At 39.9% G+C, this 26,249-nt stretch overlaps 2 protein-coding genes across 7 annotated transcripts in view; one reads left to right on the plus strand and one right to left on the minus strand.

Annotated features, from left to right (window-relative positions):
• Window positions 1-21,218, plus strand: part of NCOR1 (nuclear receptor corepressor 1) — a 61,068-nt gene extending 39,850 nt beyond the window's left edge. For 3 of the 5 annotated variants that reach the window (XM_026036990.1, XM_026036993.1, XM_026036994.1), the window contains exons 24-48: window positions 201-374; window positions 579-739; window positions 1,134-1,254; window positions 1,362-1,463; window positions 1,957-2,054; window positions 2,825-2,993; window positions 3,556-3,696; window positions 4,736-4,819; window positions 5,208-5,464; window positions 5,822-6,182; window positions 6,723-6,947; window positions 7,677-7,886; window positions 8,631-8,780; window positions 9,295-9,462; window positions 9,880-10,045; window positions 10,306-10,802; window positions 11,221-11,349; window positions 11,908-12,065; window positions 12,316-12,536; window positions 12,959-13,096; window positions 15,245-15,387; window positions 16,233-16,286; window positions 17,399-17,620; window positions 18,176-18,358; window positions 18,620-21,218. In XM_026036990.1, the coding sequence (XP_025892775.1) occupies window positions 201-374; window positions 579-739; window positions 1,134-1,254; window positions 1,362-1,463; window positions 1,957-2,054; window positions 2,825-2,993; window positions 3,556-3,696; window positions 4,736-4,819; window positions 5,208-5,464; window positions 5,822-6,182; window positions 6,723-6,947; window positions 7,677-7,886; window positions 8,631-8,780; window positions 9,295-9,462; window positions 9,880-10,045; window positions 10,306-10,802; window positions 11,221-11,349; window positions 11,908-12,065; window positions 12,316-12,536; window positions 12,959-13,096; window positions 15,245-15,387; window positions 16,233-16,286; window positions 17,399-17,620; window positions 18,176-18,358; window positions 18,620-18,807 (4,520 nt within the window). In that variant the 3' untranslated portion in view covers window positions 18,808-21,218. The remainder of the gene's footprint in view (window positions 1-200; window positions 375-578; window positions 740-1,133; window positions 1,255-1,361; window positions 1,464-1,956; window positions 2,055-2,824; window positions 2,994-3,555; window positions 3,697-4,735; window positions 4,820-5,207; window positions 5,465-5,821; window positions 6,183-6,722; window positions 6,948-7,676; window positions 7,887-8,630; window positions 8,781-9,294; window positions 9,463-9,879; window positions 10,046-10,305; window positions 10,803-11,220; window positions 11,350-11,907; window positions 12,066-12,315; window positions 12,537-12,958; window positions 13,097-15,244; window positions 15,388-16,232; window positions 16,287-17,398; window positions 17,621-18,175; window positions 18,359-18,619) is intronic. The other 2 variants (XM_026036992.1, XM_026036991.1) reach the window with 2 other exon arrangements.
• A 1,310-nt stretch (window positions 21,219-22,528) lies between these two features.
• TTC19 (tetratricopeptide repeat domain 19) lies at window positions 22,529-26,024 on the minus strand. Of its 2 annotated transcripts, XM_026037012.1 has the most exons (8): window positions 25,914-26,024; window positions 25,798-25,836; window positions 25,295-25,351; window positions 24,923-24,984; window positions 24,257-24,351; window positions 23,906-24,060; window positions 23,446-23,608; window positions 22,529-22,932 (listed from the first exon to the last, which is right to left on the minus strand). In XM_026037012.1, the coding sequence occupies exons 1-8, from the start codon at window positions 26,013-26,015 to the stop codon at window positions 22,799-22,801; spliced, it is 807 nt and encodes a 268-aa protein (XP_025892797.1). In that variant the 5' UTR covers window positions 26,016-26,024; the 3' UTR covers window positions 22,529-22,798. The 2 variants fall into 2 exon arrangements, with proteins under 2 accessions (XP_025892797.1, XP_025892798.1); XM_026037013.1 differs by lacking the exon at window positions 25,295-25,351.
• Window positions 26,025-26,249: the final 225 nt, after the last annotated feature.

The following is a 26,249-nucleotide window of genomic DNA, read 5'->3' on the forward strand; positions in this document are numbered from 1 at the left end:
TTAGAACTTCTAGTTACTAATTTGAATATAATTCTGTCCTTTTTCTGGTCTAAATTCGTTTTAATTGAAACATCATGTTCTGAAGAATATGCTGGTGTTGGTATTAGGTGCCTTTTCTCAGGTATCTGTTGTAGCCTGAACCTCTTGCCACTAATTTTTAATTTGGATTTCTTTCTTTCTGACAACCTTAACTTTTATAGGAAAACCGGTGGCCTACATGCCTTACGCTGAAGTCAAGCGAGCAATAGAACAGGAAGTGCAGGTGCAAAATACAGCAGCAAGGTCAGCATCACCGTACAGACTGTCTCCAAGAGAAGTCAATAAAGCCTCTCCCCAGCCTGACATGAATGCAGCTCGCTACAGTGTTCCACCAGGTAAGGATTTTGTTATGTATCGCTGTGATTAGCAACCGGCCTTTGGAGGCTGGATTTCTATATTTATTTAGATAGTATTTAGATAGTATAGAATTACTTTCTAAATGCTTTGGGCACTAACGAAAGAAAGAAATAATTTGTTTTCTGTGTGTGCATGCAAATTGATTAGTAGGGATGTTTAATACACTTTGTTTTTTCTCCAAGTTCTCCAGCCAGCTCCTCACCAAGTAATAACTAATCTACCCGAAGGAGTCCGCCTTCCAACAACCAGACCCACCAGACCACCACCCCCACTCATTCCATCCTCCAAAACAAGTGTGCCGTCAGAAAAACCTTCCTTCATCATGGGAGGCTCAATCTCACAAGTAAGATCATATATATTCTTAGAACCGAAAATTTGCATTTACATTAGTCTTCTGCATTTTCATCAGCCTTCAACCATGTACTCCTTCCTGAGTTTACAGTAGTACCATCTTAAGAGCTACATGTGCCTTTCCTCGGAGTCCAGGAAATTATAGGTGCCTTATAAAAGAGAACAGATTGCAGTCATTTACCTTCACTGACAAGATGTTCAGTTTAGATAAACTGTATCTCTGAACTAACAGCGAGTCTAGACTTTTATTTTGTGCTTTGATTCTCCGCAGTGGTGCTACTATACCTTTTTAAGAAAAGATCTTAGTAAATTTGTCGGTCTACTTTTAAACATGCATTTAAATCTTCATTCCAGAAAGATTTAACATAACACCTTTGTTGTTTCAGGGAACACCAGGCACTTATTTAACATCTCATAGTCAAGCTTCCTACACTCAAGAAACAGCAAAAGCATCAGTGGGTTCTATATCGCTTGGGCTGCCCAGGCAGCAGGAGTCGGCCAAATCTGGTAAGAAATAAAAAGCTGACATAAACATTTTATATAGACTATCTAATGACTCATAATTAAGGTGAAAAAAATAATAAAATAACCCTTTTTTTTTTCCTTTCAAATAGCATCCCTGCCCTATATCAAACAAGAAGAATTCTCTCCTAGAAGTCAGAATTCCCAACCTGAAGGGCTCTTGGTCAGGGCACAACATGAAGGTGTGGTACGAGGTAAAGTAATCCTCATTAAGTAAGCAATTTTGTCAGAGATTGGTGAAAATAACAAAGCCAGCTTCTGTAGCCCAAACTACCAAAACATTATTTTTAATTATCAAATGGTTAATCTGATCCTTCTTCTCTGAGGCATGTAGCTCCTCCTGTCTGCACACTGAGTTAAAAACCATTTGTTTCGTGGCATGCCAAATTCAAATTTTAATTGTCCACTAGAGCATTAACAGACCAATACACATGAACTGTAGAAATATATCAGAAGGGAAGAAATTAAATACCAGAGATTCTTCTTCATGTGTTATCTGTGAAGGACTTAAGTTAAAAGAAGAAATGGTTTAACTGCCTCAAATACACATTAAAAAAATATATATTTCTTTCCTTATATCTTAATAAAAGCTATCAGTTGCCATTGTAGAGAATTCTTGATTATTTCAAGTAGAATAGCTATTTTGTATGTATGTCATTTTTCAGGATGTCTCTTTATTTCAAACAGGCACCACAACAATACAGGAAGGAAGCATAACACGAGGAACTCCAACCAGTAAAGTTTCTGTTGAGACCATTCCTTCATTAAGAGGCTCCATTACTCAGGTATTTTTTCCCCCTTGCAGAGAAGGTTGTAGCAAACCAGCATATTTAAACTCCTGGGAACATACAGAATGTACATGTCTAAAATAGTAAGTTAGTTTTGAAGAATGGAAATGGCCTTAAAAAAGAAGGTTTAAATACAATCCGATAGTCAAATGCCCTATAAATGAAGTCAGTGTTGACATATCTGAGTTCTTCCACTTTGTAATGAAATCACTGGAACCTTTAGTATACTCGTCTAAAGGCTTAGGAATAAGTATCACAGCTGAGCGCAAAAACTAAAATAAATTATAACCAGTCTTGCACAGGTACTGTTTAAAGCCCAAAAGGTAAATTAAACTTTTTTTTCCCTCATCTTATAAATACTACTATTTTGATTCTCCTCCAGTCTCTAATGGCAGAAGTGATTCCTTTCTCAGGGAATCTTCAACTCTGTCCATGAATTTGGATATAACTCAATGGTTTTCTGAACTATTGTAGAATACGCCATCTTTTCCCAACTAGGACAAATGTTCCATGTTACACTTATTTCAGTATCATGCTTCCGCTTCTTCCTGAAGTACCTTTACAAGATGGCAGTGAATTGTTTTCTAATTGATTGACTAAGATTTAGGTTAAACCTCTAATAATACAGACAAAAATTTAAGGAACAGTGCGTGATAAATTACTTGATTTTTCTAGATCTAAAATTTATATATTTCTTTTTTTTCCCCTGCTCCCTATTCTACCTAAGCACTTATATTCCAAATTCTATTTCATTGATCTCAATGCAGGGTACACCAGCTCTGTCTCAGTCTGGCATAGCAGCTGATGCATTATTGAAAGGAACCATCACCAGACTAGCTACAGAAGACAGCAGCCCAGAAAAGTGTCGAGAGGAAGCTGCAGCCAAAGGCCATGTTATTTATGAAGGCAAAAGTGGGCATATATTATCTTACGATAGTGAGTATTTATATGTTCTCTCTGATCAAAGTCAAGATTACAGTGAGTTCTGCTTTTAAAATCTATAGCTCAAGTATGTCTTCCTCCAAGTTTATAGGTATAAACCTCAGTCACCGGCGTGCAAACTGGGACAAGCATTGACCTGCCTGTGTGTTTTGAGGGGGTAGGAATTAAAATGATCCAGAAATTATGCCTTTTCTGAATCTTCTTTGTAACTGAAATACCGCTAACCTCTTTAATTTCTGTGCCATCCGTTTTCAACTTGTCCAGGAATATTTTTGTTTTGAAGGTTATGGAAACACTTAAAAGGCTCTATGTAAAAAAAATCAAAAGAAATGTGCCCTTTAACTTTTAACTTCTATATAGATACAGATAAGTAAGTAACTTTTGAACACACATGTTTTTAACAAACCATAAAAAATCTCCTTTGAGATGTAATGTTTCAGTATTATATTGAAATTGTATGTTTTTTGGTCCTATTAAATTGGTTGCTCATTTCTCTCTCCTTGCCCCTCCACAATCATTCCCATTCCCTAACCACATTTCTTGTAAACTTTGGCAGCTATTAAAAATGTTCGTGAAGGAACAAGGAGTCCAAGAACTGCTCATGAAATTGGCTTAAAGAGAAGTTATGATACAATGGAAGGAAATATAAAGCAAGGAATGTCAATGCGGGAGTCTCCAGTGTCTGCACCACTGGAAGGTAAAACAGCTACCTCTAAGGTGTTGTGTATTTTATTAAAATCCTTTGCATTAGTGCAAGAGAGTTTAGATCTGTTTTCTAGGGTGGACTGAAAGATAGATTAGGTTTAAATATTATGTTACTGACCAAATTCATGTAATAACTGCCACAATGAAAGCAAGCTGGAGATACTACTGAAGTAGATACAAGTTTTCCTGTTTCTTTTGGCAAGGTAGATTCTCATAATTGCAGTAATTCAGCCAAATTCAGCCATATTGGCTCTACTGGTAGGAGTAACTGACTCTTCACAGTCATAGCTGGTGTTTTTAAGGCCTTAACAACAGTGGATTCCATGGGTGCGCCAGAGCATCTTTGATTAGTCCCAAATGGGTATTTTGAGTACATCTTTATCAGATGGAGCAACATGGTTTGGAGAGGTTTCTAGACTGTAGATAGAAATTGAGTGCTACCTTTAAGTTCCTGATGCCTCTGCTATGCTTTCTGTCTCGTTTGACATACGAGAAGCAGCTCTAATGCAGCGTACAAGTGTCATCACTGACACGTTTTTCTTCTACAAACTGTGGAAAATTATGTGATCTTTGGGATTCAGTTTAGATGATTCCTATGGTCTGAAAATTCAACTCTCTTCAGATAATTCAATTTGAATTTTGACCAAGTTGACGATGCTGAGGTATATTTGTGCTTTGTTGTTGCTGTTGTTCTGTTTCTTATCTATAAGTACTTCTTGCCTTTTCTACATACATACATATATATGTACACATTCATGTGTGTATATATATTTCTGTGCCTATGTGCACATATACATAAACACACAAGCCCCATTCAAGGAAACTCGAACAGAGTGTTGGTGAAGCCAGAACTGCTTCTGGAGAAGATTTAAGCTTAATTATAAAGATATATGAATACTTGGTGTTTTGTAAAGTTGTTAAGCCCTGCAGCAAAGTAATGAGGTGAATACTTGGATGGAGAGGGTTTGTGTTTTTACTTTTTTTTTTGAACTTGTCCTTTAGTTTTCTAAATTATATTCATTTAATTTTAGGTTTAATATGCCGTGCACTACCTAGAGGCAGTCCACATGCTGAACTAAAGGAGAGAACAGTGTTATCTGGCTCCATAATGCAAGGTAAAATTTTGCTGGTTTAAAAGGCAAATTTTCTATGGGGAGCTTTCTTTCTGATATGCTGTATACAAAGTTCATTTGTATACAATGTATTGTTTTCCTTTTGCAAAGTAGGTCATTGTTACTATGAATACTTGGTAATTAGCACTTTTTTTAAAGTGAACGTTAACAATTCCTCATACATCTGAGATGTATGTTATTGCCTTTATCTCAGCATTTAAGGTAACTTGTGATCCATTGTGGAGCTTGAATATTTGCTCTTTTGTTAATAATAGCCTACAACAAATAAAAGTTGCAGTAATATCTCTTGCAATTAGTTGCTCTCATCTTGAAAAAGAGACATAGTGATTGTTAGTACCCGTGATTAACTCTTGCTTTCTTTCTGTAAAAGGCACACCAAGAGCAACAGCTGAAAGTTTTGAAGAGGGCCTGAAATATCCTAAACAGATTAAGAGAGAGTCCCCTCCCATAAGGACATTTGAAGGAGCCATTACTAAGGGGAAGCCATATGATGGAGTTACTACTATAAAAGAAATGGGACGTTCAATTCATGAAATTCCAAGACAGGACCTATTGAGCCAAGAAAGTCGCAAGACTCCTGAAATGGTGCAGACGACCAGGCCGATCATAGAAGGCTCCATATCTCAGGTAAAAAAATACAAAGTAATGCTGGGCAGTTGCTTGAAAACTCAGTAGTGAATCAGTTCAGGAGATGGGGAGGTGGGTGGTTTTGTTGTGTTTTTAAATAATAAGTTCTCCATTAAGCTTTGCAAGTAAAGCTTAAAACATTTTCTGCTTAGTAGAAAAGCCCTTACATTGCAAGGGCATGGGACACCTGTCTAAGCAAGTGTTGGAGAGCTGACAAGTAATGATGGCTATGATCTGGTTGTATTGTGAGCATTAGAAAATACGATAGAAGCAACAAGCTGTAGTTGAAAAAAATACTTATTAGCTGCGGTGGAGCACTGGCAAGGAAGCCTTACCTGATCTTTTTCACTTTTGCAGGGTACTCCCATAAAATATGAAAACAATTCTGGCCAGTCTGCAATCAAACACAATGTAAAATCTTTAATCACTGGACCAAGCAAACTACCCCGTGGAATGCCTCAGCTGGAAATGGTGCCAGAAAACGTGAAGGTGGTGGAGCGAGGAAAATATGAAGATGTCAAGACCGGGGATGCAGTACGTTCCCGTCACACGTCAGTAGTCAGCTCTGGTCCCTCTGTTCTCAGGTCAACTCTTCATGAAACTCCCAAATCACAACTGAGCCCTGGGATTTATGATGATACCAATGCACGAAGAACACCTGTGAACTATCAGAGTCCAATGTCCAGAAGTTCACCTATGTTGAATAGAGTTAGTGAAGGTATGATGTTCCTACCTGGAGTAAGTTGGGGGTTTTGAATAATTTCATTTTAAATGTATTTTTGCGCTATTTTCTATAGTCTCTTTCACTTCATTTTTACTCTAATCATTTTGTTCAATTTGGAGGATGACTGACAAGAATTTTAGAAGGCCCTAAGCTGTTAAATAAGAAAATGAAAGTCTGCTGTACTGTAGCCTGGAAATAGGAAGTAGTTCAGTCTCAATTTGCATTTCATCCTGGATCTTGTTGAAAGTGTTGCCTACGAGCATAATATTTTTAGGGTAGGTGCTATTAGTGACTGGTAATGGTAAACAGATGAAGAAGATAGTATGATAAAGTGCAGGCCCAGCCTAGTTACCTGGATTTGAGTTTTCCACCAGGGAAAGTTTGTAGTATAAAATGTTCTGTGATTTTGTTGTTGTTATAGCAGACTGAAGGGTCCACTAGAACCTTCCTTGGGAACCTGTTTATACTTATAGCTAAATCTTCTATTGGAAATGAGTATTTTCTGAATTTAGCTTTTTTTCTTGTTTTTATTAGCTGGAATATCTTCTGGGAAGCCAGCGAATCATGAAAGGAAAAATACACTTACTCCAACACAGAGAGAAAGTGTGCCTGCAAAATCTCCAGTCCCAGGGGTTGATCCTGTAGTTACTCACAGTCCTTTTGACCCCCATCACAGAGGAGCCACGCCTGAAGTCTATAGGAGTCACCTCCCTCCTCACTTGGATCCTGCTATGCCATTTCACAGGGCTCTGGATCCTGGTAAATATGTGATGTTTGCTTTATTTATTTGTTTTAGAAATGTATATTTTGCACAGAAAAGATGTCTCTAGAAAGCACATATATCAGTGGGTAGATATGATTTATAAAAGATAATATATACTGTTCTGGTTTGATTTCACCATGGGGGTTAATATCTAGCTGGGAAACATCCTAATTTCTTTTATAATCCTGACAGATCATTTCTGTTATGTTAAAATTCAGACAGTATTTTGAAATAAGTATCTCCAAAATATATTAAAAGCTTTCCTAAAAGCTGCACAAAGAAGTGTGTGGAAGATGCTGCAAAACGGAAGTATAATCAAGACTGTGATTGACTCACTGGGGGATTACCTGTTACTCTAGAGTACCCTCAGATGATACTAAATACACCAGAATTACTTTTAGCCTATTGCCTAGTCTACATGTGGAGGTAGACTGGTAGCTCACTATGTCAGAATTTCAGGTTTTATAAATTATCTAAGTCCTTTCTGCGATGTAAATCTTCAGTCTGGACTGCTGAGCTTTTTCTGTCTATGTGCAGTGCATAACACAAAAACATTTGTATGAAAATACTGGTGTGGTTTTTTTTTTGTTTTGTTTTTTTTTAAAGCTGGCTAGGAAGAATTAATAGCGCTTCCTCTTGAAAGTAAAGGAAGATCGTAAAGCTTTGGGTTCTGTATCTCGTGTGTTGCTTGCTAGATTTTTTTTTTTTCCCCTCCTCATCCTCAGCTGCTGCTGCTTACCTGTTCCAAAGGCAGCTCTCGCCCACGCCTGGCTACCCGAGTCAGTATCAGCTTTACGCAATGGAGAACACACGGCAGACAATCCTCAATGACTACATTACCTCACAGCAGATGCAAGTCAATTTACGTCCTGATGTAACCAGAGGATTATCTCCCAGAGAGCAAACTTTAGCTCTCCCATATGCAGGGGCAAGAGGTACATCTTTTATTTATGTATTTATGTATGTATATATTCTTCTTTTGATATTTTTTAAAGCGTATTTTGATTATATGATTTGATGCATTAAATTTTGCATGTTTTATGTATATATGTGTGCATACACATAGGTTTTGTCACTTACAAATTTCCTTGGAAGGAATTGACTGAGCATGTGGAGAAGACTAATTCAGTTGATGTGAGGGGCTTAGTTTTCTGAGAAATGTTGATAGTCTCAAACTCTTAGATAAATCAAATAACCTTGGGACTCAAATATAAGATCTCGTAGTCTTTTAATTGGTTGGAAAAGAAGGAATAAGTGGTTGTTTTTCATAGTAGAGGAAGTTACATCAGACTTCCAGTGAGAGTTGCGCTTCAGCAGTTCAACACATTCAACAATGTTCAACACTTCAGCATTTTATTTTATGAACATAAGAGGTCTGAATGTTGAAGTAATGCCATTTTGCTGATATGTCAGATTGTTTAGAAGAGCTGAAGTGTACTTTTGGTAAGGGCAATGATATGAAGTGCCACAAATACAAATTCTCGCTTTGTATTTCCTAAATTAATGATTGACAGAGTTGAGAGTTTTTTCACCTAAGAGATGTAAATAATTCTAAACTTGTCTTAGTTTTTTTCCACTAAGTATTCACTACTCACATTATCAGAGAACAGAATATATACTGCATGGTCCTTTTGGCTTGTCTTCCAATGGTAATTTTTATGTATATCATCTCCTATCAGGAATTATCGACCTGAATAATATGGCTCCCACTATCTTAGTGCCTCATCCCGGGGGAACAAGCACACCACCCATGGAGAGAATCACTTACATCCCTGGTACCCAGCTTACATTCCCTCCTAGGCCTTACAATCCCGCTTCCCTGTCACCAGGTATGAGCCGGTATCATTTGGTGATCTCTCTGTTCTCTGTCCTTCTGAGATAATTTATCATCTTTATTCAGCTGTCACTAATGTCATATTTTGCTGTTTTCTCAGGTAATGCTACTTGTATGCACTTCTCACTTGGATAGCAAAGATTTTGTTAATGATGTCCTTTGTAGTTGCAGTAGCAGCTGAAGGAGCACTGACAAATTCAGAATTTGCTTCATTCTGTCAGGTCTTTCTTTATAGCCATCTGATTATATGACCTCACTAGTCTCATACTACATGTGGTAAGGGGGGGAATTCTGGTCTATAAATTGGCTACTTGAGCTTTTCACTGTCTTATTTTCTTAAGCTTTTGTCCTCTTAGGTAGATGGATAGACTTGTGGAAAGGAAATATATTTGGGAAATTTGCTGTAAGTGCATGGTAGAATATAATGACAAGTGTATACATCACATTGCGCTAAAGGTTTGAGCATATCTCTTTGCTGTTGTAAACATTTTATCTTATGGACCTTCCAGGACACCCTACACATCTGGCAGCTTCTGCAGCTGCAACTGCTGAAAGGGAACGGGAACGAGAAAGGGAGAAGGAACGGGAAAGGGAGAGGGAACGAGAGCGAGAACGGGAAAGAGAACGAGAGAGAGAGAGAATAGCTGCAGTTCCTGCTGAACTTTATCTTCGTCCAGGTAACTGCTACGTTTCAGTCACCTTGCCGTGGCAGTAACTGCTTGTTTTCTGTACTCACTGCTAGAAAAATGATGCTTATTAACAACATATTACACAGTATTGTTTGGATTTAGTCTGCACTTCAGAGAGGTTCCTAACACCAGTACTCCTGGTTGTAGTTGCCACTCCAGCAAGCAGCATGCTTCTTTGTCAAGTAAAACCTAGGGAATGGTGTGAATCCCAGTCATCGCTATTAAAACTTGCATTTATTTAGAGCATTTTGGAAAGAATGCTTTCATTTAGAATTCATGTACTTAATGCCATATCTGAAGCAGTGGAGAACTCAATGTTGATGCATAATTCTTCATTCTTATAAGAATGATTTCTGTGATCCCATAATATCTTCCATTTCCTCCCTCCCCTTCCATGTTCCGTAGGTGCAGAGCAGCCTGGCAGACCTGGCAGTCATGGATATGTTCGCTCTCCGTCCCCTTCTGTCAGAAGCCAGGAAAACATCCTGCAGCAAAGGCCTAGTATTTTTCAAGGAACCAATGGGACAAGTGTAATCACACCTTTGGATCCTGCTGCTCAGCTACGTATCATGTATGTGTCATAAATCATTGTTGCAGAGACATCTGTTTTCATATTTGAAATCATGTAAAGGTGCATTTAGCATGAGGGAAATTATAAAAAAGGAGTTATCGCTTGCTATACAATGGCTCTTCAGTGTCTCTATTGCATTCCCAGACAGGCCAGTTTGAATAGAAATTAGTGTCACAGACACTTTGCTTGCTTGTATTCATAATCTGACACTGATTCTTTTTCACGTGATGTAATTCAGAATGTTTGATATTTGCCAACAGGCAGCTCACCCCTGGAGCACCCTCCATCACTCAAGGGTTGCCTGCTTCCCGTTACAATACTGCAGCTGATGCTCTTGCAGCCCTAGTAGACGCTGCAGCCTCTGCTCCTCAGATGGAAGTTGCCAAAACAAAAGAGAGCAAGCACGAAGGAACAAGGATAGAAGAGAACATTGGGCGCAGGTCGGCTGTGGTTACTGAGCAGCAGCAGATGGAACAGAAAACATTGGAGATGGAAAAAAGACCTGTTCAGTGCCCATATACATCTGCAAATTTTTCCAGTGGGAAGTCCCAGGGTCAGTCTTCTTCAGTAGTCTATTCAGAGGCTGGTAAAGAGAAAGGACCTCCTCCGAAATCCAGGTACGAGGAAGAGCTGAGAACTCGAGGAAAGACCACAATTACTGCTGCTAACTTCATAGATGTGATCATCACTCGACAGATCGCTTCAGACAAGGATGCCCGGGACAGGGGCTCCCAGAGTTCCGATTCTTCCAGTAGTTGTATGTATCTTATTAACTGTCAGCTACTTTGCTTTCTTGTCTTAGCCTAGTTTAATGATAAAATGTTCAGCTCTGCACAGGACAGGTGCTTCATAAGCAAATGCAGCTTTTGCATATTCTTTGCATATTGTCAAGATGCTTGCAAAATCATACTTGTTTGCTTTTATGTAAAATCACTTTTCTTGCTATGTCTTGAACTGCAGGAGGATGAAGCTAAGCTCATTAGAGTCACAAGACCTTTCCGTATTACTGTGTTTACATGTAAATACTGTTTTGTGGAAATAATTTTTTGTTTCACCATCTATGCCATGAGAAAACAGTGGCAGAGTTGATGAAAGCATTAGCATTGCTATGTATAGGCAACAGAAGCCTTCTGCAATATTTACAGTTTATTCCATAAACTCTGTTTGATACTCAGTATCTTCCCACCGGTATGAAGCTCCTGGAGATGCCATTGAGGTGATTAGCCCTGCAAATTCACCTGTACCTGCTCAAGAAAAGCTGCAAACCTATCAGCAAGAGGCACCCAAACAAAGCCAGGCAGAAAGTAAGTTTATCTGCATATTCAAACATTCTGATGATCATCTTGTATATATTTACCAACTCCATGAACTCCAAATAAACCATGTCAACACTTTTTAAGTCACTGCTTGCCACACTCTTGACTTTTGAGAAACTTTTGTCGAAGTGTGTGATTATAGTTGTCTTTGGAAGAACTTGAGCAAGATACTTTAGAGTTCTTTTATAGTCTAGCTGCTTTAATAAGAAATATATTCTTTAATAAGATGAGCACAGTAACTTTAGTTTTTTAATTTGTATGTTGATGTCTACATTATCTATTGGAAAAGCAATTATGGAAGAGCTTGATGATGAAAAATTAGGTGAATTTCCAGTGCATGGTGAAATTAAGCTCTGATTATCTATCTTAAATTGTAGAGTCTTAGGCTGTAGGGAAAAGGTGGTAATATCACATAGGATACCTAAAATCTGGTACTACTAGTGCTAGTAAAAGTAATCTCTTAAAAGTTGTATGCTTACAAATTTTAAATCTTGATGTTTCAATATTACAGTTTTTTAATAGATTGGCCTTCTCTTCTTAAACTAGGTGAACCAAACAGGCAATATGAGGGGGCTATTCACCGTTACAGGACACAACAGGAACCTCCTTCACCCCAGCAACCTCCACCTCCTTCCTCGCAAGCTGAAGGGATGGGACATGTGCCCAGGACCCATCGACTAATCACCCTTGCTGACCACATCTGTGTAGGTTTATTTTCATGCTTCTTTTCGGACTTCAAAGTTATATTTTGATTATGAGAACACATTTTTTCTATTAATTTTACATATTAGTAAAATTAATAATTGCAGGTATAGTACTGAGAATATGATAAACAGTAATGTGTGTAAATGGTCTCATTTATTGTAATTTGTCTCATATTCATCTAGTCCGTTAATAAGTACACTCTGGCTAATGTCTTAGCAAGATCTTCTTTCTTCTTTTGACCAAAATCAGCAAATTATTACGCAAGACTTTGCTAGAAACCAAGCCACTCAAGCCTCCTTGCAGCCTCCTACCAGTACATTCCAGAATTCCACCCCTGCTCCAGCGCCTGTTTCTAGTCGGGCAAAGACATCAAACCGTTACAGCCCTGAGTCGCAGCCGCAGGCTGTCCACCATCAGCGGCCAGGTGCTAGAGTGTCACCTGAAAATCTCTCCGACAAGTCCAGGGGAAGGTAATGTTTGTAATCAATTCAATCTGAAATTTAATTAACGTGCAAGTGTGGTGTTTGTGAAAATTAGTATGCTAATATTTAGATCTGAGAGAGAGCTATCCTCCAATCTTTTTTTTCAGATGCCTCAAGGCAATATCTACTTTGTAGTTTTGTACCTTTTTTGACAATTTTTTGGATGTGTAACTGTTCATAACAGTGTTCCCTTCACTGCTAATAGTTTAATTCCTTGTAATTATAGTTAAGGTGCTTAATCACTTGAAACTAATCCAAATTGTTATGGGTAATTCAATGTCATATTTTTGATATCACCAAGAATATTAAAGTATGTAAGATATATAACTAGACGTTAAGTATATGTGTAACAGCTTGAATATGATTACACGCAGTAAGAGTAGTTATCTGTCTCTCAACTATGAATATAGACCTGGAAAGTCTCCAGAGAGAAGTCATGTCTCTTCAGAGCCCTACGAGCCAATCTCACCACCTCAGGTTCCAGCTGTACATGAGAAACAGGACAATGTTCTACTACTTTCCCAAAGAACTGAGCCTACTGAACAGAGGTATGTGTAAGACTGAATTTTGTAAACATTTTCTGGATCTTGGGTTGCAAACAGTATCTGATCTCTGAAGTGGAGCTGTATGTTCTAATCACAAAATAATACTTAAGCGCTCTTCCTCTAGTCATTCACAGACATGTCATTTAACAACTGTTGATCTATTTGCAGTAGCATTCAAAATTTCCTGAGATATGCCTAGGGAGACCTGAGTGAAATCCCATATGGTCATGTTCAATCCTGTCTTCTGTCGCAAGCAGCGTGTTTAATATCATGTCTGACTGAAAGCATTATAACAACCCCCTCATAGATTCTACCAAATGGAAATTTTCTTGTGAGATAGGTCATCTTTTAATAAATAATCGAGGCTTGTCCTGCCTACCTGGCACCCTGAATACTGCCTGTCCAGCTGCGTGGTAAAGTGTGGAGGAATCCAGGCTTCCAACTCGCATAACTGCAGAGTAGCTTGTCACGTTAAATGTCACTAAGCTAAGGGGCTTTATTTCCAGCAGGTGAGACAGTGGGGTGTCAGGAGGTCGGTACGTCCCTGTTTCCCAGGGTTACTTGTCAGCCTGCCAGATAAGCAACAGAAGACAGCCCAGGATCCCTGGCCGCCCGCATCAGTGCTGGCTCCCCAAATGTCTGGCAGCTGCCCACTGAAATAGATGCTTCTGTCACTGGCCTGGCTCCCTGCTGCAGGAGGAATACTAGCCAGCACACCCACCCACCATGCAATTTATTTTATTTTTCTTAATGGTTTAACAACTAACAAGAAACAAATTTTACCTTTAACAAAATTTGGTTGCTTAGAAATACATTCTCCTTCTAGGATAGAGACAAGAAGGGGCAGTATGGGAACTGGAATCCTAAGAAGTCTCTGGAGAGCATCATTTAAAACTCATGCTGTTGATTTATTTATTTATTAATCTGCAATTATAGATAGGTATCCTGTAGTCTATAATGGACACTAGCTAGAAGGCAAGAAACTTTCAATAATGTGGTAGAGAGAATTGCTCATTTTAACAACTTTGGTTCTAGGAAAGCTAGAATCTTTTTCAGTTTATAATTAGGGTTTTTTTAAGTTTTATTTTTTGAGACAAAGCTGATTTACCACCTTTCTTAAATAAACACAAGTATTATAGGCACCAAGATGAATATAATTTACAGCTGATATTTTTTTGTTTGTTTTGGAACTCTACAGTCTGTTCCTGACTGTGGTATTAACTACATGCATAGCTTAGATTCTCACCTGATTTTTTTTATACATTGGAGTGTTTTTGTGTAGTTAAATTCTGTTGTTGGAATACTGGTACCTTTTTCATCTTTACAAGCAGCTTACAGCTATCTGTATTTTGAGGCACAGAGATAAAAGGCATGTCTTTTTAGTTTGGCATTTACATTGGTGATTTTATTGTACCTTAATATAACAAAAATTATGGGCAGATACTGTGCCAGCTACTGAGAGTGTAAAATGGATAAGGAATGTGAAACACTGAACACCCATCCTGGTTTTGTGCCATAGATCAAGGATGGTTAATTGGCAGCCCTTGTGCCAAATCCCAGACCATATGGCTATTTTTATCTGCTTTCCAAGAATGTCTGAAATAGCTTATTCATTTGGACAGTATGTGACGAGAGGGGGTTAGCAGAGTAAGAAGAAATATGTCCTATCCGGTGACATACTGGAGATAAAAGGTAGAAGAGGAATAAAAGGCTTGGAAATTTGTAGGGAGGTGGGAGCAACCAGTGTGAATATTCAGGCCTTTAGCTTAAATGTTCACTGACATACTAATGTTCAGTGAAGATTTTATCTGGTATGCAGATAGAGTAGAAGAAGCAGATAGAACAGGAATAGAAGAAACAGAGATGCCTGAGGCAATTCATGTGCAACTGTCTCTCTACCGGTCTTTACAGACTACAACATTGTCACTTTTCCTGTGAAATATTGTATCTTTATCCATTTCTTGCTTAAAGCAGATCTCTGTTGGACAGACATGATATTGGTCTAGCCCCCAGGGGAGAAATAGCCTCGGAGTGTGTGAAAGCTGGCTGTTTCTGCCTGACTGCTTTTTGAAAAGATTGAAATACCTTTAAAAAACTAACAAGATTTAGAAAGATATATTTTCTCTGTTTGACACATGTTTGTCTTGGCAGGACTGACTCTCGCTCGCCAGGTAGTATAAGCTACCTGCCTTCATTTTTCACCAAACTTGAGAACACTTCACCAATGGTGAAATCCAAGAAACAGGAGATATTTCGAAAGCTGAACTCATCTGGTGGAGGTGACTCTGACATGGGTATGCAGAACTTGCCAACTTAAGCTCTACGTGACTGCCATTCATAAGTGTCCTAACCTAACTGTGTTTCAAATTAATTTTTGAAATTTTTGGAATAGTGTTTTGCAAACTTAAGTCTTTTTTAACCTTTATGGTGATTGAAATCACATATTTTGAATATTTCGTTATAGTCTAGTAATAGGACTGAATGGAGTTGTTACCTTTTTATTTCTGCACATCAGATTCATGTCTTGATCTGAGAGAACATAACATAAGAGTTTCACTGTCTGTTTTATTGGGTTCATATTGTGTGCAGGTTAGATTTTGCTCTCTGTGTATACATGTTTGACACAGAACACTTTCAGTTTTTACTAGTAATCTCTTCATCTATTGAAATTACTGTTATGGATGAAATTTTTTTATTTTCTAATTGTTCTGTACAAAATCTGGGCAATGAGTTTGGTAGCCATTGTTGTCACTGAATTTTTGCATACATACAAATACTCAGATTACAGTTTTCATGTGTTAAAACACATTAGCCAATTAAATGTAGCTTTATAAAGTTACATCTTAAAGTTACAAAGATGATTGTGAAGACTCAAAAACTCATAACTCAAACTTAAAAAATCAGGCTGCTTTCTGAAGTAACTTATTCGGAGGAATACTATCCATGACTACATAACATACTTATTTAACCCTAGTATAGATTAATTTTCTTCCGACGTAGAAACATATTTATCTTAAAATGCCAGGCAAGTGAAAACAGAACATTGAAATAGGTCCAAGTAATTAAACCATATGCATTAGAACTCTTGTAGTGATCTTCGGACTGGAAAACTCATTTACATGTTACGTTTTAATTGCAGCAGCTGCTCAACCAGGAACTGAAATATTCAATTTGCCAGCAGTCACTACCTCGGGTGAGTTCTTTCAGTAAACGAAATAATGCAAGTTTCAGAGAAGGTAAACAGATACGCTATCTTTTGTTTGTCTGCTTTGGAAGTCCAGTAGATGAGGGAAGCTGTGTAAAATTGAAAGAATAATGTCCTCCATAAAGAAAATGTTGTTTTCTGTATCACAGGGAGAAATGAAATGACCAAAGGAAACTTTGGAAAATACTTAAATGAGAACTTGGAAAAGAATGTTCCGTTTTTGAGTGCTTTGCAAATCTTAAACAGAGGCAACAATCATTATTTTTTTCTTTAGTGTCTCTTAAACTGCCGTGCTTATATTCTCTTTAAACAAAAATTGAGCTTAGTTCTTCAAGTATAGTATACTCAGTAAACTGGTATATTTAAAATATTTTGTTTTTTTACAATAATTTTTTAAATATACATGTATAAGAAGAGAAAATGTAATGCAAACTGTATGTTAATATGCTAAAGTGGCAGGTGAGGAAGAGAAATGAACTCTGGAGTGTGGGAGACAAGAGCTGCTAAATCCAAAACTGAAAAGTACCCCAGATTGCCTGGCATAATTGTGGCTACTCATTGCCCTTCTTGTGACAGTGCTTTTATTTTAAATGGAGGAAAGTACTGATAACCATCTGTTTAGATGGAAGGTTGAGGTTTGAAATAACAACTGGCCACATATTTTTATAAATAAATCATTATGTTCCATTATGAGAAGCATTCTTTGAGTCTCATCTCTTACAATTGAAGAATAGCTGCAAATTTTACTTAAATATGCTATAACTATCAGCATGCTCAGCATCCTTTGCTCCCTTTTTTCTTTTTTTGCCTCCCTCCTTTTTTTAAAACCTATAAGACAGACTCTTGCAAAGAGCCTGACATTTAGTGGCACTGCTCGTATAGCTCTTCAATATTTGCTGGCATGTCTAACCTACAGCTGTTCTGAACTGCTTCAGAGCATGTGGCTTTGCATTAAAAAAAAAAAAAACTCATCTTTTTTCCTTTTTTTCTTCCATCCTTCTGCTTCTCTAAAATCTTTTCCCATATCCCTTTGTAATTTCTGAGATATGTTTTTTGCCTACCCTCCCACCTTTCCCTGTATGTTTTCTTTTATCTCCCAGGTGCAGTCAGTTCTAGGGGTCATTCCTTTGCAGATCCTGCCAGTAATCTGGGTCTGGAAGACATTATTAGGAAAGCATTGATGGGGAACTTCGATGACAAGAGTGAGGATCACGGAGTTGTAATGCCACAAGCTCTTGGGGTTGCACCTGGCAGTTCCAGCGCTGCAGTAACAGCAAATAACGAGCCACGTAGGGAAGAAGCTAATCCATCACCAAATTCAGGTGGGGTTTTGCAGCTCCTAAGTACTTCATGGTCTTGAATAAGAATAAATGAAGGGTATAAATACATTTGGTGTCCCTGAAAGTAAGTGTAAGAAGTGTTGGTGTCCACGGAAAGTGATAAAGTTGATGTTTCTGTTCCCTCCAGCCCTTCTGGCTTTCAAAATGGTGCTGGTGACTTCAGGAACATTAGGGAATATTTCTTGGAGAATGACAGTGCTGGTGGAATGAGTAAGAGAAAAGGATGTAGCTGATACCTGCAACATCCCAGATGCAGATGTGTTACTTGTAACTTGTGTTACACAAGACAGTAGGAACTGATTGCAGTCAAAACCAGTCCCCTTCCTAAAAAGGGAAATACAAATCCTGTCTTGGTAAAAGTAGGAGTTTGCTAAAAAGTGTGGTTTTGGAAGACTAACCTCTACAATCAATTAATTGTAGTAAATTAGCGCTTTGGAGGACACTAATTTGAAATTTCTCTTTGCTACTAAGTGACAATTTATAGAGACTAAAGTTCAGTGTAACCTCTTTGGAAAAATCTGTCCCTTCTGTTTGCAGGAGGGGGAGTCAGCAAGCAGAAGCTGATTGGCAAGTCGAATAGTAGAAAGTCTAAGTCTCCAATTCCTGGACAGGGATATTTAGGAACTGAAAGACCTTCCTCTGTCTCATCCGTACACTCAGAAGGAGACTATCACAGACAGACTCCAGTGTGGGCCTGGGAAGACAGACCCTCGTCAACAGGTGAGAAATAGGGATTCTCTTCAAGCTAACAAACCACACAAGATAATTTATTGAAAGGTCAGGTGTGGGCCTATTACAACACTGCTACATGGGTCAACAGGTCACCACAAATAGGGGTTTATCTGAAACAGATACTGTTTTCTGCTAGATATCACAACCAAAGTAGACCATTTGGATTTATTATTGGTTTAACATACAGATCTCTTACAGCCCATTAGACTGGCTCGTGTTTTTGACTTGGAGCAACTCTCTTTAACTCAGGGTCGACCCAGTTCCCTTACAACCCGTTGACGATGCGGATGCTGAGCAGTACGCCGCCAACATCCATCGCATGTGCCCCACCGTCCATGAGCCAAGCAACCACTCACCAACAGAACAGGATATGGGAGCGAGAACCTGCACCACTGCTTTCAGCACAATATGAGACTCTGTCTGACAGTGATGACTGAACTATGCAGATTTTTTTTGTTTTTAATTTGCGGGTCAAAAGAAAAATCTATTTTTGACTTGTGCCCAGAGAGACTTTCCAAGAGAGCAAGGGCCACCCAATGAAGAATTAACGGAGAGTCTGTTAAATGCCTTCTGCACAAGCTTGTGTGTTGGAGGATTTTGATCGAAGAGGTTGGCTTACTAAAGATAAATATGTAAAGAATTTTTAAAATGTGGACTATTCCTGTTCTACATTTATTTGTAAAGAAAACCATAATGTCTTTAAATCATTCTTCTGTAAATAGAGAGTACTTTTTGCAGTGTTTTTTCCCTTGCTATAGTATCTGGTGTACTTATGTTCAAATCATTGCCTAAACTTTGGGGGTCATTTTGTAATTTTTTTTAAGCATTTTCTGCAGTGTAGAGTACTCTTCATAAACCTAGCCCTCCTACCAGCCCAGACTAACCATAACCCTAGCCTAGCTCATTTCCCATTTAATGCCCTGCCACTTCTTGCAGGCATTGTGCTTTTATATAATTTTTCCCTAGACACATTTTCTCAGTGGTGTACAAGCTCTTGTGAAAATGTTGATTTTTAAGACTGACCCCTTAATGAATTCTGTACATTAACATAGTCCAGTTTGCTGGATAAGATGGTATATTTCTTTGAATTTTAAATTCTGCCACATTGTAAATTTTCAGTGCAGTTGGTTTTATTTAGGAACACTGCAGAAATATTATTGCATGGGTATGTTATGATTCTTTTTTTTTTTTAAAAAGGATAAAAACACAAAAGGAACAGCTCCTGGAGGCATACCTCACTGTTATGCACACTGGGAATTTTAACTGTGCCCCAAAAGACTTAGCATTTTCTGTTTCTGCATTGTATGCAGTTGAAACAGTCTACTAAATTTTACTGTCATATTTAACCACAGAAAATGGCTTATCTGAACAGAGGCTCTGGGTGGGTTGATAAACCCTTAAAGAAGAAAAATCCCTACATCCTGAGTTTAAATAAAACAAAGTGCTTTTATAGAATAATTGAACAACACATGAGTCAACTACTTGGCTTCTGTTACAAATACTTTGAAATAGGTACTGTGATTTTTACCTTCAGTCTACTTTTTAAAGTCTTTATGTAGAAATTATTTTAAAGCATGTGTCCCCATCTCAGTCCTTATCCCTATAAGCAAGTTTTTGGTGGAAGTCCATACAAATGCTTGACTTGAAGTCCTGAAGTGTGCAATACTTCTGAGGTTGAGTGTAGGTTTTTTGGTTTTCTTTTTTTTAATATGGTACTAGAAGAGTCCAATGATTCATCTATCATTGCCTGCTATGATATGCTTATAGCTCATGTATACATGCATCTGATTAGTGATATCACTGGTTCTTTTGATATCCATCTTCAAGAGAATCTTTGTTGTTGTTGTTGTTGCATTGTCCTCAGGAAAGGAGGGGTTTAAAATCTTTAAATCTTCTGAAGTAACTGATTTACAGATAGCACTGACACAAGGGGGTAGGAAAGGTGCCTTGGCAGATACCAAACTGCTTTCCCATCTCATTGATGAACCCAGTCTCTGCCTTGGGAAGTTATTTGCCAGTCAAAATATTTCTTACTTATCCCTGTATTTGCAATTCACCATGTGGAAAGTAAACCCTTGTAGCTGTGTAACTTTGAGTCCAGAGAAGCTCTGCATCTCACTGAAGGACTGTTATGATCTATTGCCAAAAAGGCAGAAGTACAGAGTTACTGATCAATAGCAAATTTACTTTGAGATTCTGTTTGCCTGAAATGTAAACATGGGCTAGTGTGTTGCAAATACAGAATTACTTTGCTATTACTTTAAAGATACCATCAGAGTCTTAAGCTCCCTTGCAGTCTTTTCAAAGACTTTCTTGCCCTTTGTTCCTTTAACCCTTCTGGCTAAAACTAGTGAAGTCTTCATCCTGTTTGTAGACCTGTGCTCTTATTTTAATCCCCTTTCCCCCATCAACAACTACTGGAACGCAAGTTCATCTGCCCTGTCTTGTGGATTTAAATTTATAGTGGAGAGCTGAATTCCATTCTACAACTCAGTGGTTCTCATTTTCTTAGTATAACAAATATGTCCTGAAAAGAGGTATGTACAAGCAAAAGTTTTTGCTGCCTGTACCTGTTCACTGCAAAGCCTACCTACTGTATATTCATTTTATTGCTGCTGCAGCAGTGAGATATCCAAAGTAGGATAGTCACTTCTCCTAAACCAGAGCTTGAGTGGCATTTGCACCTAAGATGTTGCTGCTTTTCTTGTTTGTGATCTAAGTTCTAGCTTCTTCAATGTAAAAACCTTTCCAGAGCCTAAGGTTTATCACAATTCCAGTAGCCTTCAGCAATGGAATTACACCTGACCTGTTTCAAACAGGAAGGTGGTCATAAGTCATGTTTACAAAATGTAGTTTACTACAACTTTTTCACTGATTTCTGATCAGCACTTTCATAATGCTTTCATCTTCATATGTTTCGTGATTCTGATATGAAATCATTTAAGACTTGAAAAACCCATGCATCGTAACTCAACTATTTTTTTCCACACAATGTCTTCTTCAGTAGACAGTGACTTCTGGATTCAGACCAATCAATAAAGGGGATCAGTTCTCCATTTGCTTTTCCTGTGTCTACCTCTTGTTTTGCAGCATCAAGCTCTGTTCATGAGAACAAGCACAGTATTTCCCTTAGGGGGTGCTGCAGGGTTCAAAAAAAAAAAAAAAAACCAAAAACAAAAAAAGCACTTTTAAAAAAATATTTGGCTCTCCTGCCTTCCTGTTGATACAAGGTGCCCTTTAAAGCTGTATTTTTACTTCCTAGCTTGCAGAGAACAGCTGAATGTGACGCTGAGTTCTCAGCTTCAATGAACATTGACTCTAGCAAAACGGTATACCTCCTCTTAGCTCAGAGTCACTTAACTAAACTTAATAATGATACAATTAGCATTCAAGTCATACTAAAGTGTTGAAGCATTCTGCCAAGGAGATGATAAAATAGTGCTTGCTTAGTGCCAGAGTTGTAACTTTTGGTTCAATTATACTTTAACATTATACTTCCCTGCAGGACAAAACGGAAAGGTTGCGCTGTGGAAGCAGGCTCTTCCTACTACATCCAAGTGAAGATGTGTACCTTACTGATGGTTTGTGACATATCTTTTGCAGCAGGAAGCCTCAGCATTTTAGCAGTGGCAGATGGTGACCTAACCACAAAAGAAGGAGAGCTTTGGCATTTAGTACACCCTGAGTGGGGTAAGGTAACTGTTTTATTTCCGACAGAGCAGTTGTTTTGGTAAAAGGCTGATATCTCCTTTGAGAGGATGTGTTCTAGCTTTGAATGCTAAAACGTTTTATAGACAACCCCTTGGTCTTCAGCAAACCTGTTTGAGAGGAACATGGAACTAGAGCTATTTCCAGTAGTACGGCTTACACTCTGAAAAGTGATCGGGTGAAGCACAGCATAAAGAACTGGAGCACTTGGTGAGTATACCCTGTTCCACCAGCTGCCCCATAAAGGTAACACAATTCCAGCCCAAGGTTGGATCCAAGTTCCTCAATCTGAAATAGAAGTCAGTGATATTCAATGGTAGGATGTACCACTTTTTAGGACCTGCCTTTATATTTTTGAAACGGTTCAAAAAAACTACTCAGTCAGGAATAGCAGATGAATAATGTGCTATTTGCTAGGATTTTTACTACCAAGGTAAAGTTCTATTCTGCTGGTAGTCAAGACTAGCTTTATTCACTCAAGTGGCCACAGATAGGCACTTTAAAGTGCACCACAAGTTTAAATTCACACTGTTAAGATTTCAAAATTTTATTTTAGGTTAGAGTTAAAATATTATGCAGTCTTTCTTGTTAAAGTTCTTCACTGTCGCTGTCTTGTTCAAGTTCTTCCCCCAAGAATTGCACCATACTTGTCCCAGCCTGCCAGTACTGACCCCTCCTTGCTGCTGTCAGCCACCTCAAGCTTGGACTCTTTGGCCAAAATCATTTGGAGCCCTTTCTCCTCTTGGCCAGCTCAGCTAGTTCTTCCCGGATGTGCTGGACAGAGGCAGCATCTCCTTTCTGTTCTGCCTGCTTCAGAGCTTCTTTGTACACTTGCTTTGCTTGCAGAAAGTCTTCTGTAAGGAGGAGAAAGTTTGCAAGCTATTTGAAAATCACCATTTTCAGAAGCTGATGACACAGGATTATTTCAGGAACTAGGGAAGTTCAGAAAATACTCGCTACCAGGTGCAAGCTAGGAAAGCTAGACAGCTGTAGTGACAGCCCAAGGCACTGCTTCAGCAGTAGGAACTCACAAGTCTCAAGCAGCATACTCAGTCCTTTTGGAACCAAATACTATATATCTAGTCCTCTGAGACAGAAGGGAAACTTCAAGCAAGGGAAGCAAGGGAAACTAGATCTGCTGGCACCCAGCTGGCTGAGTCAGATGCCCCTGTACTGCACTTTCCTAGAAAGGATCCTTCAACAGCTGATTCCAGTTTAAATGCAATACTCTTGGCCTACACCAGGTCAGCAGATCTACTGCTTCAACTAAATAAAGTAACAGCAAACACAACTCTGAAATTCAAGTCTGTGATACAGGAACCTGCAGTCAGCACATAGGGACTGCGCTGGGCTAGACGTTTAGTTACCTTTGTGCATCAGAATTGCTGCCAGGTTATTCAGCACCATGTGCTCCTCGGGGTGTTGTGTTTCCTTGGCCAGGTCAGCTGCCCTCCTCACGTAGGAGTAGGCCTCGTCATAGTGCCCCTGAGCATCCAGGACAGTTGCTAAGTCATTGAGCAGGACCACAGTCTGCGGCAGGAGGTCAAAAAAAGGAAGCCTCAGTGCAGGACACAGTGTAGGGCTGCCATTACCCCAGAGTTCACTTTTACCAATGTATAAATTAGTATGCAAGAGGCATAATTCAAAAGTAGTTTTAGATAAGCAAGTACTTTATATCAGCATGCTACTGTTCACTCTTCACATCAAGAAAATAAGCCAGTTTAATACTGTATATGTTCAGTGCCAGCAGCTGCTTTTAATGCTTAGCTTTCTATGAGAAAAGGTAACTTTTCCTATCAGTCCAACTATTATTACTCTGCACTTTACCTGTGGATGAGTCTCTCCCTGAACATCACTTGAGATCTGCAGAGCCTTCTCATACATTTTTTGAGCTACTGAGAACTGATTAATGCTTAGGAGATACCGAGCATAGCCATCTAAGCTCATCCCCAGCAGGAGACGAGTGTTGGCTTTTTCTTCAGCTGTGAAGACAGAGAGAGAAAAACAAGAGTAATCATCTCTACAACATCAAGCATAAGCTGACATCCTTCCAACCTCAAGCAGTTGGACTGTGGCTTGACAGGAAGATGGTGCTTAGGCAACGTGGAAAGCAACAGCAAGGACACAGAGAAGAAAGACAGTCTTTGCCAGGCAAAGTAGGCACTCAGGAAGTCCCACCTGGTAAGACATCCTCAGGCAAGTCCTTTTGCTTGTCAATCTTCTCCTCTAAGGTCAGGATGCAGAACTCATAGCCAGCCAGGGCTAGTTTGTGCCTGCAAAGTGCAATGGCTAAGCAAAGCCTCCATCTCTAAATGGAGAGAGGCTGGGACACTTGTTTCACTATCCTAGGTGGTCTCCAAGACCACTCTTTCCCTCAAGACTCTGCCTTGGATTGTGGCCTATATAGACTCACTGAGGGCAAAGGAATCCAAGGGGTAGAGAGAATTCCCCTGTTGTTCCCTACCCTCCCAGCCAGGCCCGCTAAAGCCACCCACAGTAATGCTCTGCCCTTTGTAAAAATGAGCTTGTATTTCCAGCCCAGATGAGGCCCCAGCTGCATTCCTCAGGTTCACTCCTGAATCAGTGTCTAGTAGGTGGCTATAGAGAACAGATCCCTCTAGTCTTAAACCCACCCCTCATTTCCACCTTGAGCTGGGCACATTTTTAAACAGCAGACACTGTGCTATGCAAAAGGAGCGGAAATCTATGCCCGTGGTAACCTTTATGTTCATGATACCTTATCAAATCTAAGCCTCCTCAGGCACCCTCCTCTCCAAAGCAAAAGCTTCTGATCGACTACCCCCGCAAAGCTGAGATTAAAGGTGCTTTCAGTAGGGAACTCACTGTTTCTGAGCAGCATAGATACTGGCCAGCTTGAGGGACATCTCAAGGATTGCATTGTCATCCTGCCAAAAGCAGACACAATTCAACTGTTACTCTTATTGCAACTGTACAACAGAGCCATTAGTTTGTCACAGCCCAAGCTTAGATTTTGAAAATGCCCGTTCTGTTGTCTCCAGAGCTGCCATCCACTAAATCAAGTTTCTAAGAAGTAGGCAAGCTCATTTCCATATGGCCAGGTTCAGCAGGAGGTATTATATAGCACAAGGCAGAAGCAGTTTGTAGAGGACAATTAAGAATCACCTTTCCTGTTTAAGGAGACCACAGAATGGAACATCACGCTTCCAGCTTAAAGCCTCCTTCAAAAGAGCCTACCTCCTTGGTGTCCCCAGCAAGCATATGGCTCATAGTTGCTTTGTACAGCTTCTCTGCCTGGAGAGAAATAATAATAGTAATAATTTGAGGAGAAAGCTGAGCCATGGTGGCACTAGGAAAGGCGCTCTACCCTTTACAGAGGCAGCTGTGGGGAAAGCAGGTTTGACGGTTCATGGCATTTCTCCTTGTGTGCCAAGGCCAGCCTGTAGTTAGAACTGAAAGACTCGCAGAGCCCGGTTCTAACGGGGCCAGCAAGATCCTCTTGATTGCTAGCTTCAGGTCTCTGTCTCCCTGCCAGCTTACTGCATGGGGATCTCCTCAGAGCTTTACTCAGCTCCCCTTGGAGCGGTTCTCTGCGCAGGCCACTGTGGCACTTGACAGCTCGACGTTCCCCTGCCCTTGCTCGCCCTGCTGCAGCTCCAAACCCAGCCGTGGGAGCCGTAACCGCTCGCGACTTCCCGAGGGGAAGGGATGAGAGAGGAAAGACGCCGAGAGCTACTCACGTTGTCCAGCTGTCCCTGCATGAGGGCCACGTTTGCCATCTGGAAGAGAAGCGCAGCGCTGCAGCGGTCCCAGCCCGCCGCCTGCCGCCCCACCATGCTGCCGCCCCGCGCCCTACCGTGCTGTACGTGTAGGCGATGGCCCTGGCGTCGCCGGCCTCGTGCGAGAGCCGCAGCGCCTGGTGCAGCAGCCGCTCGGCCTCCGCCAGCTCCCCCTTCATGACGCTGAGCTGCGGGCAGGGCGTTAGGCCCGGCCTAGCGCCGCTGCCCTCGCGCGCCCGCCCGCCTCACCTTGGCCCGCTTGAGCAGCAGGACAAGCGCGTCCTCCTCGGCCTGCTCCTCGGCGGCCCTGCGGAACAGCGAGAGGGCTGCGGGCCGCCGTGAGCGCCGCCCGCGCTGCCGCCCCGCGCCGCGCCTCACCTCCGAGCAGGCCCAACGTCCCCGCGCCCGGCCGC

The sequence above is a fragment of the Nothoprocta perdicaria genome, unplaced genomic scaffold, assembly GCF_003342845.1.
Source record: "Nothoprocta perdicaria isolate Ctin4 unplaced genomic scaffold, notPer1 scaffold_189, whole genome shotgun sequence".
Lineage (NCBI taxonomy): Eukaryota > Metazoa > Chordata > Aves > Tinamiformes > Tinamidae > Nothoprocta > Nothoprocta perdicaria.

Excerpts from the sequence above, each read along its gene's own strand:
- TTC19 (XM_026037012.1), bottom strand. The coding sequence starts at position 26,015 with ATGAAGGGGGAGCTGGCGGAGGCCGAGCGGCTGCTGCACCAGGCGCTG. Across the intron at positions 25,352-25,797 it reads TGCAGGGACAGCTGGACAAC|GCAGAGAAGCTGTACAAAGC; the intron begins GTGAGTAGCTCT and ends ATTTCTCTCCAG. Across the intron at positions 24,352-24,922 it reads ATCTATGCTGCTCAGAAACA|GCACAAACTAGCCCTGGCTG; the intron begins GTGAGTTCCCTA and ends TGCACTTTGCAG.